Source organism: Rana temporaria, chromosome 4, assembly GCF_905171775.1.
Source record: "Rana temporaria chromosome 4, aRanTem1.1, whole genome shotgun sequence".
Classification (NCBI taxonomy): domain Eukaryota; kingdom Metazoa; phylum Chordata; class Amphibia; order Anura; family Ranidae; genus Rana; species Rana temporaria.
In genome coordinates this window covers 263,653,863-263,670,231 of record NC_053492.1, presented here as the reverse complement: position 1 = coordinate 263,670,231, position 16,369 = coordinate 263,653,863, and the positions used below count along the sequence as shown (strand labels likewise).

Genomic DNA, 16,369 nt, shown 5'->3' with positions numbered 1-16,369 from the left:
ACGACGGCGTATCTGGAGGTACGACGTCGTATCTCCTTTGTGAATCTGGGCCTAAGTGTTCTCCCAGCGGGGGGAGCCATCCTGGCCAGAAAAACACCTCTGGCAATAATTGCATAAGAACTGCAACAGCCTGGTTGTACCCAAGTTGATTGATCGATCAACTCCAGTACAAACAGCCTATGGCTGTCTTTAGAGAACATTTCTAAACATACATAAATAGAGTTCAGCATCTTATATATAATCTGCCATTTTTACGATTTCCATATGAGTAATGAATGCAACCTTGAGTGACAGCTTGCTATGGTAAAAAGATGTACAACTGGCCATGTCCAGCAATCGAAGTGATGACAGGTAAATTACAGAACAAGCTACATCTCCTTAAATTTTGAAATTTTTTATTGAAGGGAGTCAACTAAACTAAGGATGGCTTCACAACCTGCTCTTTTTTATATGTGGGCTACCTGTGCTTTCCCATAGGCTTCTTTTATGTCCTGTGGTTTTTGTGTTTTCAGAAAGCGCATCAAAACCACGGGACATAAGTATTGAGTGGTATAAGAAAAGCTACCTCCTGCCCTGCCACCCACCTTATATGATTATTTGCCTTGAATTGCTACTTACCTTTGCTATTAGGAACTTCTAGAACACTGTAAGTGGGAGAATTTGGATCCTTCACAGTTGAAGATGAATGTTTTCTTGATGAAGATCTAGATTCAAAAAGGTCAGAAAGTGCTTTGCTGGCAGGAGGATGATAAAAACTGGGCAAGTAACTGTCCTTTAACACGGAATCCATTTTAAAAGCCTGCAAACAAAAATTATAAACATCAACTCTTAAATATATATTGGGAACATCATATACTACTCTAAATCCTGGGGGGTTCCACTACCCCACCCTATCATTTAAGCACACGCACGGACCTCACATGTAACAGAGACCTGCTCCCCACTGCCAGTTTGCTTACCATACCAGGCATTATCAGAAGACCGTATAGGGGTCTAATAAACAGGAGAGTAGCGGAACCCCTATTGTTTTTGTTTCAAACAAACTTAATAGTAAGTTTAGACATGTAAAGTGTGAACTATATTACCTGCTAAAAAACATTTTAGAGTGCAGTTCCACTTTTTTTTTTTTAGTTTTTAAAAGTCAGCAGCTACAAAGACACTCACCTGTCCCACGGTCCGGCGATGTGGCCGCACAAAGCCCCTCCTCTCCACAGTGCTGCCATAGCAACTGTGGGCACCCGGCTGTGACAGCTTGTGGCTTCACGACCGGGCACGCACAGCACATGTTGCGCTGCGCTCTGCTAGTGAACAGGCAATCTTCTGGGACCTGTGACATGTCCCAGAAGATTGCAGAGAGGGAGTGGCTGCCTAGGGGGAGAGAAGTTCCTGCCTAGGTGGCTAAGAGATGGAAGCAGGAAGTGGGACAGGAAGTCTCTCTCAAAACAAGGTACCCCCCCCCCAAATAAATGACATGCCAAAAGTGGCATGTAAAAGAACGAAAAGTACTTAAAGGGGTTGTAAAGGTTAGTTTTTTATTTTCTAAATAGGTTCCTTTAAGCTAGTGCATTGTTGTTTCACTTACCTTTTCCTTTTATTTCCCTTCTAAATATTTTTTTCTTTGTTTTTTGTCTGAATTTCTCACTTCCTGTTCCTCCTAAGTAAGCTGTTCTGGCTGACTATCCCCAGATCAGATGATGGTGGCAAAATTTACTGAGGAGAAACAGGAAGTGAGAAATTCAGACAAAGAAAATAAACATTTAGAAGGGAAATCGAAGGAAAATGTAAGTGAACGAACACTGCTCTAGCTTAAAGGAACCCATTTAGAAAATAAAAAACAAACCTTTACAACCCCTTTAAAGAGAAAGTTCCACGTTTGGGTGGAACTCCGCTTTAAATTCCATTCAATTCATTTTCTAAATTAAAAAACACCAACGTCCTAACTATTTACAACTACAACTAAGGCAATGGGGTTTAACCTCCCTGGCGGTATCCCCGAGCGTGACTCGGGGTGGGTTTTTCTTGCTGCGATCGGTATCCCCGAGTCACGCTCGGGGTAGACATGCAGAGCCTGCAGCGTGCGCTGGCTTACCTTCTCCTGGATCCAGCGATGTCACCACGCTGTGTGAGCGAGCGGGACCTCGCTCGATTCACACAGCGTCCTCCTGTGCCGCCGATCTCCGTTCCCTGCGACGTTACGACGCACGGGAGCGGAGATCGGCGCCAAATTCAAAAAAGTAAACAAACACCTTGCATACAGTATACTGTAATCTTATAGATTACAGTACTGTATGTAAAAAAAACACTCCCCCCTTGTCCCTAGTGGTCTGCCCAGTGCCCTACATGTCATTTTATATAATAAAAACCTTTCTTTCTGCCTGAAAACTGTAGATTGTCCATAGCAACCAAAAGTGTCTTTTTATGTCAAAAATGGTTTTAGATCAGCTAGAAAACAGCGATAATAAATTATAATCACTTGCAGAATTGTGCGATAGCGATTTGCGGGGAAATTCGTCATAAAAAAAAAAATAATGACAGCAACAATTCTGCAACTGAAAAAATTTCAGTGATTTTGATTTGATTACATTATTGAATAATTTTTATTTTAATTATATTATTACTTGCTATAATTATTTATAATTATTTATTATATTATAATTTAAAGTTTTGTTTTTAAAAAAATGTCATACCCGGGATGCCTATTAGATTCTTGTTTGGTCAGATTTAAGTGAGTTATTCCTAAAAATCACAGGCCTACAGTATAAAACACCAAATTTCCTTGCAAATAATTGTACCGCTTTCAGCATGTTTTTTCAGACAGAATCATACCGCCAGGGAGGTTAATCAGAGCAGCATTTCAATGGGGAAGCGACTGTAGATCACCAATTAAGTTATATTTCTGCTTTCTCCTCCAATCAACAAGCTATTTTATACCGAAGACTAGTATAAAAGAAATACAACCCCAATAAATTGGGACACTGTGTAAAAATCTACATAAAAACAGAATGCAGTGCTTTGTAAAATCTCATAAACCCATATTTAATTCACAATAGAAAATAGAGAACATATTAAAATGTTTAAACTGAGAAAATGTAGAATTTTTTAATAAAAAGTAAGATCATTTTGAAACTGGTAGCAGCAAAATGTCTTTTCTTGGGTCAGGGCAACAAAAAGCTGGCAAAGTAAGTGGTACTAACAAGGAAGAGCTGGAAGAACATTTTGCAGCCAATTAGGTTAATTGGCAACAGGTCAGTAACATGATTGTCAGAGTGTCTCAGTAAAGATGGACAGAGGTTCACCAATCTGTGAAAAGCGGCATCTAAAAATTGTCAAACTATTTCAGAATGACAGGAAGAAGGGGCAGTTCTAGCCCCCCTTTTCCTCATGGGAGAGTGACGGGGCATTTTCAGGTCTCCCCTGGGGGTTTTCTTTCTAGGTCTCCTCTGAGGTATTTGGGTTCTTGGCCTTTTGGTGACCTTTCCTGGGGTCGGAGTAGAAAACCTGGGAAAGGTCAGTTCAAACTGGCTCACTTGGCCTTTAAGTGACCTCTCCTGGGGCATTTTTGGCAGGCTTCTTGGCCTTTGGGGTGACCTTTCCTGGGCGCTGGATAGAAAGCCTGGGAAAGGTCAGTTCAAACCGGTCAGAACCAGCAAGTTTTCAGCCCGTTTGGGCTATTTAAAGCGGGTTCCGTCAGCCCAGGCTCATTCACCTCAGAAGACTTAGGAGCTGTGGTGTCCCGTCCCCCCCCCCCCCCCCATCTTTTTTTTATTACATCTTTGTCGCGGTTGTTTCTTATGTGGTGGTGTCACCTTTGCCTTAATTTAAAAAAAAAAAAATATTTCAACAGCAAAGGGGGACTAGCTTTGTATTTTATATTTATTTACTTTATATATTTATGAAGAAAATATGATTATTTAATTCTAGCTGGGTAGTGTGTTGGCAGCCTGAGCCGTAGTGGCTAGGTTAGCTTTAATGCTTAATTTTTATGCTTATTTATTCTTGTATTTTGTTGATATTATTTATCATAATATTTTGAAACCAATATTAAATAACCCCGGCTTAACATCCAACAGTAGTCTGCTGTCTTTTATTTATTAGAGTATTAAGGGTATTTCCCGTCTGCTGTCCCATACTGTTCCCCAACGTAAAATTGCAAAGACTCATTTACCGGTACATAATATCATCAAAAGATTCAGAGAATCTGGAGAAATCATTGTGCACAAGGGACAAGGCCAAAATGCAATATTGGGTGCCCGTGATCTTTGGCCCCTCAGACGGCACTGCATTAACCACTTCCCACCCATGTGGGACATACATGCGGGTTCTCAGCAGGTGGGCTTTAATGCTGAGCCCCCACATATATGTGGCGTTATGTAAACAGTTTAAACAGCCCTGTGTGCCCTCACAGTCACTGGTGGGGACTGGGAAGCTCCTGATGTATTACTTACGATCGGAAGTTATCCGATCATGTGAGCGCTGTGCCACCATTCTTTCTTAAAATTGTATATTTTCTCAGTTTAACCCTTTTGCTGCGAGAGTGATTTTTAATTTTTTTGCATACATTTAAAAAAAAAAAAAATTTGGCCTGAAGTTTGCATAAACCCCCAAAACATTATACAGTTTCTGAAAGCAAATACCCTAGATAATAAAATAGTGGTAGTTCCAATATTTTTTATGTCATACGATATTACTGCAAAGGTCTAGAAAACATAAAAAGGTTTTGTAAGAAATACACTAAAGCAGGGGTCGGCAACCCCCGGCAAGGGTGCCAGACCTTCAGGCGGCAAGTGAGGCCAATCCTGGGGAACCCATCTCTCAAACATGAATGCCGTCCAGGTGCTGCGGCTGCATGAAGGAAAAAGTTGTGCGACTGGCTCCCGCCCACCTCTCTTTCCGCTGGCATCGGCTAAGTGCTTCAGTATCTGTGCAGGCTAGTTCCCACCCACCTCTCTTCCCGCTGGCATCAGCTTCACTATCTGTGCTGTGGGTGAGTCGGAGAACAGGATGCCTCAAGACAGACAGTGCACCTTCGGTAATCATGCATTTTTTTTCTTCCCCTTGGCAGCAGCAGTCTTGTATTCAGTCAGCCCATGCCCTTTTTATTTTTTTTGATCAGTGTGCATCTGCTGTCTGTCCCTCCTCTCCCTAAGCAGCCACACAACTGGCTCAAGCTTAAAGCGGTGGTTCACCCTCAGCGACACGATTTTACCATCGAGACAGGCATTGTAGCGCGAGCTACAGTATGCCTGTCCCGATTTTTTTACCCCCGTACTCACTGTGTACTCGTACATTATAGATTTCGGCTCCCGCGGGGAATGGGCGTGCCTATGGAGAGGGAGGATGATTGACGGCCGGCCCTGGCACGTCACTCTCCCCGAAGACAGCCGGAGTAGGTCTCGGCTCTTCACGGCGCCTGCGCACAGGCTATGCGCAGGCGCCGTGAAGAGCCAAGCCTATTTTGGCTATTTCCGGAGAAGCGTGACGCGCCAGAGCCGGCCGTCAATCATCCTCCGTCTCCATAGGCACGCCCATTCCCCGAGGGGAGTCGGTATCTTCGATGTACGAGTACACGGTGAGTACGGGGATAAAAAAATCGGGACAGGCATACTGTAGCTCGCGCTACAATGCCTGATTTTATGGTAGAAGAACATTTTTTTTTTTTTTTTGGGTTTATAGGGTGAACCCCCGCTTTAAGGGGAGACCATGTTGACTGTGGATGAAGTTTAACAGTTTTCTAAAAATATTAGGTACTACTAAAAGAAATACTTACAAAGCCATCTATAAAGTATTTCTCACAAAGCCAGTTATAAAAGGAATACTGCCTTATAGCTGGCTCTGTGAGCAATGCTTTATAACTGGCTTTTTAAAGTGGAGGTTCACACAAAAAGTGAACCTCCGCTTTTCGGATCCCTCCCCCCTTGTGTCACATTTGGCACCACTTCCGGGTTCTGACTCCCACGGGGAATCCGGCCTCGTCACGTCACCCCCCCCCCCCCGCTGTCTTCTGGGAAACACTGTTCCCAGGAGAGAGCGGGGACCAGTGATGGCGTGCCACGATCCTTGCGCATGCGCAGTAGAGAATCAGGCAGCTGCAGTATTTGTAGCTGCTGGCTTTTAAAAAAAAAATGGGTGGACCTCCGCTTTAAGTACAGCAAAGCCAGATATAAACCAATACTCCTATATTTCTGGCTCTGTGACTAATGCATTACATCTGGCTTTGCGAAAAATACTTTATATCTAGCTTTGTGAGTAACGTGTTACATCTGGCTTTGCGATTACGGTATTATATTTGGCTTTTCGAGTAATACTTTATATCTGCAGTACTTACAAAGCCAGTTATAAAGTATTTCTCACAAAGCCAAATATAATACCGTAATCACAAAGCCAGATATAATGTATTTCTCACAAAGCCAAATATAATACTGTACTCACAAAGCCAGATACAATGCAATACTCCTTTATATCTGGCTCTGTGAGTAATGCGTTACATCTGGCTTTGTGAGAAATATAATGTATTTCTCACAAAGCCAGATATAATATATTTCTCACAAAGCCAGATGTAACACATTACTCACAGAGCCAGATATAAAAGGAGTATTGCATTAGATCTGGCTTTGTGAGTACAGTATTATATCTGGCTTTGAGAGAAATACCTTATATCTGGCTTTGTGAGAAATACCGTACTTTAAATCTGGCTTTGCGATTACGGTATTATATTTGGCTTTGTGAGAAATACTTTATAACTGGCTTTGTAAGCACTGCAAAGCCAGATATAAAGTAAAAAGCAAAAACTCCTTTATTGAGAAATACTTTCTATCTGGTTTTGTGAGTACAGTATTATAACTGCCTTTTTGAGAAATGCTTTTTGTAAGTACTGTAAAGCCAGATATAAAGGTATTTCTCACAAAGCCAGTTATAATACCGTACTCACAAAGCCAGATATAAAGCAATACTCCTTTAAATCTGGCTCTGTGAGTAATGCATTATATCTGGCTTTCTGAGCAACGCTTAATAACTGGTTTTGCGAGTACCCCTTTATATCAGACATTATAAGTAATGCTTTATGACCGAATTTGCTGTAAATGACTGGCTTTGTGTGTACTATACTGCAAAGCCAGATATACATTACTCACACTTAATTGGTGCAGAAATTGGGACTGATCTGAGGTGCAATGGGGCACGAATTGGGGCTGAGCTGAAAGTACTAGAATAGGATGACCAATATCACCTCACAGTTTTTTTTCCAACTGTAGATTCTTCAGAAGTCCTCCACTGGCATATTCATTTTAACTTTACCAGACTTGCCTTACAGTATATATTACTATTATTCAAGTTGTTTTCAGAAATTACGGTATTAAAAATGTATTTTTCGTGATTGAGAGCATGAAGTTGACATTTTGTTTTATGTAGCCGGCACGCTCAGATTCTCCGAAAAATATTTTGGGCACACTGCTCAAAAGGTTGCCTACCCCTGCACTAAAGTTAATTTTAGGGCACATAAACACAACAATTGACCCAATTTTTTATAAAACATAACAGATCAGTAAAGGCAACGTTTTAAAAGCCCCCTATAGGTCATCATTTACGCTACAGAGGTGGTCTGGCACTAAAAATATTGCTTTCACTCCGATGATGTGCAAAATGTGTATCGCAATCAACATTTTGGTGTGTAGGCACCCCTGATGCGTGCATTTACGTTGGTACGTGTGGGTACGTGGGGGGCTGCCTCAAACATTTTTTGGGAAGGGATTTTCTTTTTTTGAGTGTAACTTTGTAAAAAATAAATAAAAAATTACACTTAAAAAGAGAAGTTCGGGATTATAAAAAAAATAAACAATTATTCTCACCTAGGTGGATGCAGCATTAATCCAACGTTGCATCTATCCCCAGCTGGCTCTGCAGTGAGAACTGAGCGATCAATTACTGCTGAGCAGAGAGCTGTGACTGTCAGTCAGGGGCTCTCAGCTCTCCCCTCCAGCACTCACTGCAGCACTGAGCTGTGGAGGGGGTGGGAGGAGCTGGCACAGGCTCTCAGCAGATCGCCAAGAGGCTGAGCCAGGTGTCAGTCCAGGCTTTTGCACGGATACCGACCATATGGTCAGGATCTTTCCCGAACCTGGACTGGCCAACGGGTCACATTGTGATTCATAGAAGTATGGCCAAAAAAAAGCTTTAGCCTTACTTCTCCTTTAAAGGGGGTTGTTAACCCTCAAGGTGTTTCACCTTAATGCATTCTATGCATTAAAGTGGAGTTCCACCCATTTTTTTATGTTTGTCTGTGCTGCATGCTCCAATCTCATAGTGTTCAGAATGGACAATTTTTATTTAATTTGTTGCTTGTAAATACCTTTATTTTGTAGTCCTTCATTACTTCCTCCTCCTTATTTGCCTAGGCTATTTGCAAGGGTTTCTGGGATAGGCATCATGTTTCCCAGTAGTCCTTGCAAACCTGACTGAAACCTATTACATTGCTTGTGCACTGAGCATGTACGAGATATGCAAAGCTGAAATCCAGGAAGTCATACAGTCTGGCTTCATGATGCCCACACTTAAGATGGCCACGGTCTATTTCTAGATTATAAACTATTTAAATGCTGTAACAACCTAACAAAATGGACCTTAGTTTACAGACTAACTTTACTAGAATACATTAAGCTTGTGTATTACAGGGGTATTTATATTTAAAAAGTGAAATTGTGGGTGGAACTCCGCTTTAAAGGGTCACTAAAGGAAAAAAAAATGTTTTGCTGAAATGACTGTTTATTGGGTATAGAGACATAAAAGTTAACTGATTCCTTTTAAAAATGATTAAAAATTGAATTTAATCTATCATATAATGTGCCTCTAGTTTCACCTTCGGTTTTAAAGGTACATACATGAAGTTCCGGGTGAAAGGTGAGTCGGGAAGACTCACAGAACAAAAACAAACAAATCCAGGGCAGTGTTTTGTTTTTAAAATGAATCCGATTGGTTCTGAGGAGTTTTAGAGTCCATTCACACCTGAGCGACAGGTGCGTTCGGCGGTAGCGGCGTATTTTGCCGCGATTATGAAACTTTCATTTTTTTTTTTTTCTTTCAAAAGTCTTCCCATTGCTGTCAATGGGAAAACGCCACTGTCGCCTGAAAAAAAACCATCTCCATAGACAGCAATGGGAATTCTCCCCTCTAGCGGCAGAAGCGTCCGGCGTCGGGCGTTTTGTCGCTCAGGTGTGAATGCAGCCTTAGACACACAGTAATGACAGCTTAGACCATCGTGAAAATCTCCCAGTACTGTGGTTATAAGGAAACAGGCAACCAGGAAGTGTGGAGATCACAGCAGAATTACAGCTACTTCAAAGCAAAAACGAACAATGAGGACATGAAACCAGTACTGCAGTAAGGTAAAGGAAGCCATTTAGCTAAAAAAAAAAAAATTCCTTTAGTGACCCTTTAAGGTGAAAAAACTCCTGTGATGCAGCTTCCCCCCCAGACCCGCCCTTTTACTTACCTGAACCCGGTCTTTCCAGCAACGGGGACGAGCACACCAGCTCCAGCTAGTGTCTCAAGTGCCGATTGTATAGATTAATAGCAGCACAGCCATTGGCTCCTGCAGCTTTCAATCAAATCCAATGATGCAGGAGCCAGGGCCGAGTGAGTCTGCTGTCTGTGTTAATAGACACAGCAGGACATGAGAGCGTGCCCGCACGAGTGCTCTGAGTGAGAGCAGCTCTCCAAAGGGGCACTTAAGAAGAGGTGGAGCCAGAAGTGGCGTTGAGGGACTCCAGAAGAGGATCGGAGCCACTCTGTGCAAAACCAACTGTACAGAGGAGGTAAGCATGACATGTTTTTTTTAAACAAACCTTTAGATATCCTTTAACTTTTTTTCTCACACTGTTATGACTTTTTGGTAACAGGTTCTCTTTAATAAGACATCCAGGGTCTAAAAGACCCTGAATGTCTCCTCGTGTTTCAGTTAATTGAATGCAGTGCAGATTGCATTGCAACAGATTCTTTACCCACCATGCTGGCCGGGAAAGTAAAAGGGGGACCCAGAAGTGACGTTTCAGTAAGCGGGTCCCTAAGAAGGGGAGGAGAGTAGACACATGCCCACTCAGATCCCTGCCCTATACTCAGTGGCACCCGCTATGCTGATCCTGGGCCCGTAGATAGGTCAATGGAGCCTTGGATACGTGGCAGGGGCTCCCATTACCAGGGGTGTGGAAGCAATTTGGCTGATGCGGAGGCACTGGACTGCTTCCACCTGACAGCCAGAAGTCAGCCTTTCAGATATACACACACTCCTGGTGGCTGCAGCCACGTGTGTGTGTGTGTAACCCCCTGCTGTCAGGTATGTACATTTTCTGTTTCCTATTGTAACTAAAATAAGGGTTCATAAAATCTGAAAACAATTGCATTCATGCATTTTATGTTGATTTTACACAGCGTCCCAACCTTGGGGTTGTATATTAGCAAATACAAACCTTATCTGTCTATGCTTGCTCTTTAAAGGGGTTACCCTTTCTTTCGATTTCCCTTCTAAATGTTTTTTTTCCCTTTGTCTGAATTTCTCACTCCCTGTTTCTCCTCAGTAAGCTTGCCCCCATCATCCATGGGGGGTTAGTCAGCAAGAACAGCTTACTGAGGAGGAACAGGAAGTGAGAAATTCAGAGAGAAAAAAAAAACATTTAGAAATCGAAGGAAAAGGTAAGTGAACCAACAGTGAACTAGCTTAAAGGAACCTATTTAGAAAATAAAAAAAAACCTTTACAACCCCCTTTAAAGTGGGGATCCACCCGCGATTTATTTATTTTTTTTAAAAAGTCAGCAGCTACAAATACCGTAGCTGCTGACTTTTAATAAGGACACTTACCTGTCCTAGGCGCCTGCGATGTCGGCCCCCCGAGGCCGATCCCTCGATCCCGGCAGCTCCTGGCGCCGCCATCCTTACTGAGGGAAACAGGCCGTGGAGCCTTGCGGCTTCACTGCCCGTTTCCTATGCCACATGCACGAGTCTTGCGGCGCTTTTGTGAATGGGCGGCTGCTTTCTGGGATACACACAGTTCCCAGAAGGCAGCGCGCCCCATTCCCCAGAAGACACCGCAAGGAGGACGAGGAAGAAGACCTGCCGCGGACTAGGAAGAGGCAGATTAGGAACATCCGCATAGCAACCGCCATTTCTGGTAAATAAATATATATATATATTTATTTTTTTATTTTTTTTTTGCAGGTTTTTGGTGTAATTTTTTTTTTTTTTTTTTAGGGTGGAAGTCTACTTTAATATAACAATTACAATGATGTAAAATATAAAATCAGAACACCAAAATGTGTTTGTAACTTCCAGTTCAAAAAGGTAAAAATAATAATAATAATAGGAATAATAATATATATATATATATATATATATATATATATATATATATATATATATATATATATATATATATATATATATATATATATATATATATTTCTCCTTAGAAGGTACCGAAAGATAATTCATTTTCAAAATGAATCATCTCCTTGTTATAACAATAGCTGAGCATATTTGGTCAATGTACCAAAGGGCAGCAACCTGAACTATTATTGGAAAAGAAAGGATCTATCAAAGTGTACATCTAGCATTCCCTACTATTACATTTCCATTATTCATGCCGTGACTCATTTTAAATTTATCATTAAATAGAGGAGGAAAGTGCCTTATTCAAATTTTCTTGTAAAAACAACCTTAATTGCTTCGTGCATCATATTTAATCTGTTAGTATTATTTTTACAGTGTTTGATGTATTTTCTTTTGCTTCTAAATCCAACAGCAAAGCCATCTGCCTTATTAAAAGTAGGCACACGGGCAATAAGCATTTTCTGCCATTCCACGGAACACAGACAATTATAGAAACTTGCCTAATCTCAGGCAGATGGTGTGAGCATTTCATTAAAAAACAAGCTTATGTCATGCTCGGTCTCTCTGTGAAAGTGAATATGCAGAATTACCAACATCTATAAAAGAATGGTATTTCAACCTCCATTGTTTTCCTTGAGAAGAGAAAAATTAAAGCTGAACTCCATGCAAACAGCGGCATACACAGATGAAATGTATGCAAGACATACAAATCTTTTGGCAGGCTATTTCTGTTCATCCAGTTTTGACATTATAAAAAAAAATTCCTATTTATACATGCATTAATGAATCGCAGAGCTGCATTCATTAGTACATTTTAGGCTTAGACCCCTTTCACACTGAGGCGCTTTGCAGGTGCTAGAACGCTAAAAATAGCGCCCTGAACGAGCTGCTCCTTTGACTCCAGTGTGAAAGCCAGAGGGCTTTCACACTGGAGCGGCGCGCTGGCAGGACGTTAAAAAAAAAAAAGTCCTGCAAGCAGCATCTTTGAAGCGGTGAAGAAGCGGTATGTATACCGTTCCTCCACCGCTCTTGCCCATTGAAATTAATGGATACTACGGCCATACCGCCGGCAAAGCGCCACTAGCGGGGGGGTTAAAAGCGCTCGCTAGCGGCCGAATATCTCTGCAAACATGACGGTAAAGCGCCGCTAAAAATGCTTTACCGTCTACGCAACCCATGCCCCAGTGTCAAAGGAGCCTAAATGTACACAGGACGTTTTAAAAACCTCTCCCAAACGATTTAACTTCACAAATGGTAACCGATGTTTAAAAAGGTCAGTTTAGCCACGTTTACATGCCGCGTTTCTTTTTTTTTTTCAAATAGTCAAAAATGTATTACCATAAAAAACGCCTGCATTTGGCGTTTGGCTGATAACAGAGGAGTGTTCAGGGGCAGCTGAAAAAAAAACGCCCAACTGCTCCTAAATGTCCATTTACCAGCAGCAGTGTACAGTGGCAGCTGGTGAAGTTTCAAGGTGGGGGGGCATGGTTAAACAAAACCAAACAAAACCAATCCTCCCTACCACCATCCCTCTCCCCATCATTACACAGGACCTCTTCCATTTTTTGTGACTTTTTTTTTTAGCAGGCAATTTTTATTTTTTTTTAACATTCAGCTATGAGCGGGAACCCCACTGACAGCTGATGATTCATCAGTTGTTAACCACTTACGGACCGCTCGCCGTCGTTATACGTTGGCTGTTTGAAGAGGGATATCGCTATGGCAGCAGCTAGCTACCATAACCCCAGTATCCTATTCTTCAGCAGGCGGTTTGCTTTCAGATAAAAGTGGTCTCTGCGGCCAATTGCCACAAGATCATGGAGTTGAGTGAGGGGAAGATGGCCCCAACCCGGCTCCATACCATTGCAGGGAGGAAGCGATGTTAAAACGTCACTTCTGCCCATTGCTCTTATGCAGTTTCTACTCACCTGAGATCGAAGCCCCCGCAGTGGCCATGATACCCAGAGTGACTTCTGGGTATCGCTGCTCCGGCGCTGTGACTGACCGGAGCAGCAATGAGGTCACTCCCATGTATGCACGTGGGAGCCGCTACCAACGGCATTATGCCGTTAGTAGCGGCACGCTCAGTGCGCCTGATGTCTACGGCGCATGCGCTTTAGACATCGGTGCTGCAATTTTTTGCAAATATCTCCTAAATCTTTTAGGTTTGGGAGATAGGTCTTGCACCTGTAGGTAAGCCTTAATCTAGGCTTACCTGTAGGTTAAAGTGGTTGTAAAGTGTTTACAACCACTTTAAAGATATTGCTCCCCCCCCCCCCCCAAAACGACATTTTTTATTATTGCATTTTAGTCTAAATATGAGATCTGAGGTCTTTTTTGACACCAGATCTCATATTTAAGAGGTCCTGTCATGCTTTTTTTTTGTTTACATTCCTTGTAATAGGAATAAAAGAACAGTGTAAAAAAGGGAAATAATTGAGAAAAAATAAAATAAAAATGAAACGCGCCCCGTCCCGCCAAGCTCCCGCACAGAAGCGAACGCATACGTGACTAGCAGCCGCATATGAAAACGGTGTTCAAACTACAGATTTGAGGTATCGTCACGATCGATAAAGTGAGAGCAATAATTCTAGTCCTAGACCTCTAACTCAAAACATGGAACCTGTACAATTTTTTTTTAAACGTTGCATATGGAGATTTTTAAGGGTAAAAGTTTGTTGCCATTCTACGAGCGGGTGCAAACTTGAAGCGTGACACGTTGGGTATCAATTTACTCAGCCTAACATCTTTCACAATAAAAAAGAAATAAATTGGGCTAACTTTACTGTTGTCTTATTTTTTTAATTAAAAAAAGTGTATTTTTACCCCCCCCAAAAAAAAGTGCTTGAAAGACCGCTGCGCAAATATGGTGTGACAGAAAGTATTGCAACAACTGCCATTTTATTCTCTAGGGCAGGGATCGACAAATCCCGGGCGCCACGTCGCCATGGCGACTAGAAATAGTGTCCTGGCGACTTTTTTTTTTTGCTAGCTGGCGCCATCTGGTGGTGAGACGTTGGTATTACAAGTTATTACCACCAGATGTGAGCTGGTGCCATCTGGTGGTGGCCATTGGTATTACAAGTTAAGCATTACAAGTTAAACAGCAATTCTAATGTCATTTTTCACTATTTTCACTGCCATCTTCTTCCCTCTAATTAGAACTCCCAAACATTATATATATTTTTTATCCTAACACCCTAGAGTATAAAATGGCGATCGTTGCAATACTTTCTGTCACGCCGTATTTGCGCAGCGGTCTTACAAGCGCACTTTTTTGGGAAAAAAATACACTTTTTTTAATTAAAAAAATAAGACAACAGTAAAGTTATCCCCATTTTTTTTTAATATTATGAAAGATAATGTTACGCCGAGTAAATTCATACCCAACATGTCACGCTTCAAAATTGCGTCCGCTCGTGGAATGCCGACAAACTTTTACCCTTTAAAATCTCCATAGGCGACGTTTAAAAAAATCTACAGGTTGCATGTTTTGAGTTACAGAGGAGGTCTAGGGCTAGAATTATTGCTCTCGCTCTACCAATCGCGGCGATACCTCACATGTGTGGTTTGAACACCGTTTACATAGGCGGGCGCTGCTCACGTATGTGTTCGCTTCTGCGCGCAAGCTCGTCGGGACGGGGCGCGTTTTCTGGCTCCTAACTTTTTTAGCTGGCTCCTAGATTCCAAGCAAAATTTGTCAACCCCTGCTTTAGGGTGTTAGGAAAAAAAGAATATATATATATTTGGATGCGGGTTCATTGAAGTCTATTGCATGCAAAACGCTGAGGAAAAAAAAAAAGTCCCTGACCCTTTCCAAAAACGCAGAGGCACAAAAATGCATTGCTGTAAACATGTTCCATAGAAATCCATGTTCAAAATAATGTCCTGCGTTTCTGCAAAAAGCATGGAAAAAAAAATAAAAAAAAACACACACATTAAGCCCAACCCCTGAAAAAACAAACCCAGACCACCATAATCTCCCCCTCCACCAAATCAAGTGTCCAATTACTTGTAGTCTCTTGAAAAGGGGGGGTTGGATATTCTTAAAAGCTGTAGTAGGTTATTTTTGCATTCTGGAATCTAGCTCCACAGTAAAAAGAGGGCAAGCAATCTCCACGGTAAGGGAGGTAATCAAGCTCCACAGTAAGCCCTGGTTCACATTGCTGCGACTTGTCATGCGACTTGAGAGTTCAAAGCCGCATGACAAGTCGCGCCCATTTAACGGCAATGGAACCGCTCTAACAGGAGCGACTTGAGTCGCTCAGATTTAGAAAAAGGTTTCAGCACTACTTTTAGTGCATCTTCAATACCATTTGCATTGCATTCTGTTAAAGAAGTCATATGCAAGCCGCAATGAAGTCACGCTGGCATGTCAGATTCATATAGTGACATAGTTAGTCAGGTTGAAAAAAGACACAAGTCCATCTAGTTCAACCAAAAAATGAAATAAAAAAAATACAATACCATATACACAATCCTATACCCACAGTTGATCCAGAGGAAGGCGAAAAACCCCAGAAAAGCATGATCCAATTTGCTCCAGCAGGGAAAAAAAATCCTTCTTGATCCCCGAGAGGCAATCGGATTTCCCCTGGATCAACTTTACCTATGAACGTTGGTACCCAGTTATATTATGCACATTTAGGCCTTTTTTTAAAGCCTAGCTCCGCACACAGGGGAGGTCTACCTGGCTCCGCACACAGGGGAGGTCTACCTGGCTCCGCACACGGGGGAGGTCTACCTGGCTCCGCACACGGGGGAGGTCTACCTGGCTCCGCACACGGGGGAGGTCTACCTGGCTCCGCACACGGGGGAGGTCTACCTGGCTCCGCACACGGGGGAGGTCTACCTGGCTCCGCACACGGGGGAGGTCTACCTGGCTCCGCACACGGGGGAGGTCTACCTGGCTCCGCAGAAGGGGGAGGTCTACCTGGCTCCGCAGAAGGGGGAGGTCTACCTGGCTCCGCAGAAGGGGGAGGTCTACCTGGCTCC

The 16,369-nt window shown here is 42.4% G+C and overlaps 1 protein-coding gene across 3 annotated transcripts in view; it reads right to left on the bottom strand.

Annotated features, from left to right (window-relative positions):
* The window catches only part of CEP57L1 (centrosomal protein 57 like 1), a 71,973-nt gene that overhangs the window by 53,135 nt on the left and 2,469 nt on the right, over positions 1–16,369 (bottom strand). For all 3 annotated transcript variants that reach the window (XM_040350210.1, XM_040350211.1, XM_040350212.1), the window contains exon 2: positions 619–799. In XM_040350210.1, coding sequence (XP_040206144.1) covers positions 619–799 — 181 coding nt within the window. The remainder of the gene's footprint in view (positions 1–618; positions 800–16,369) is intronic.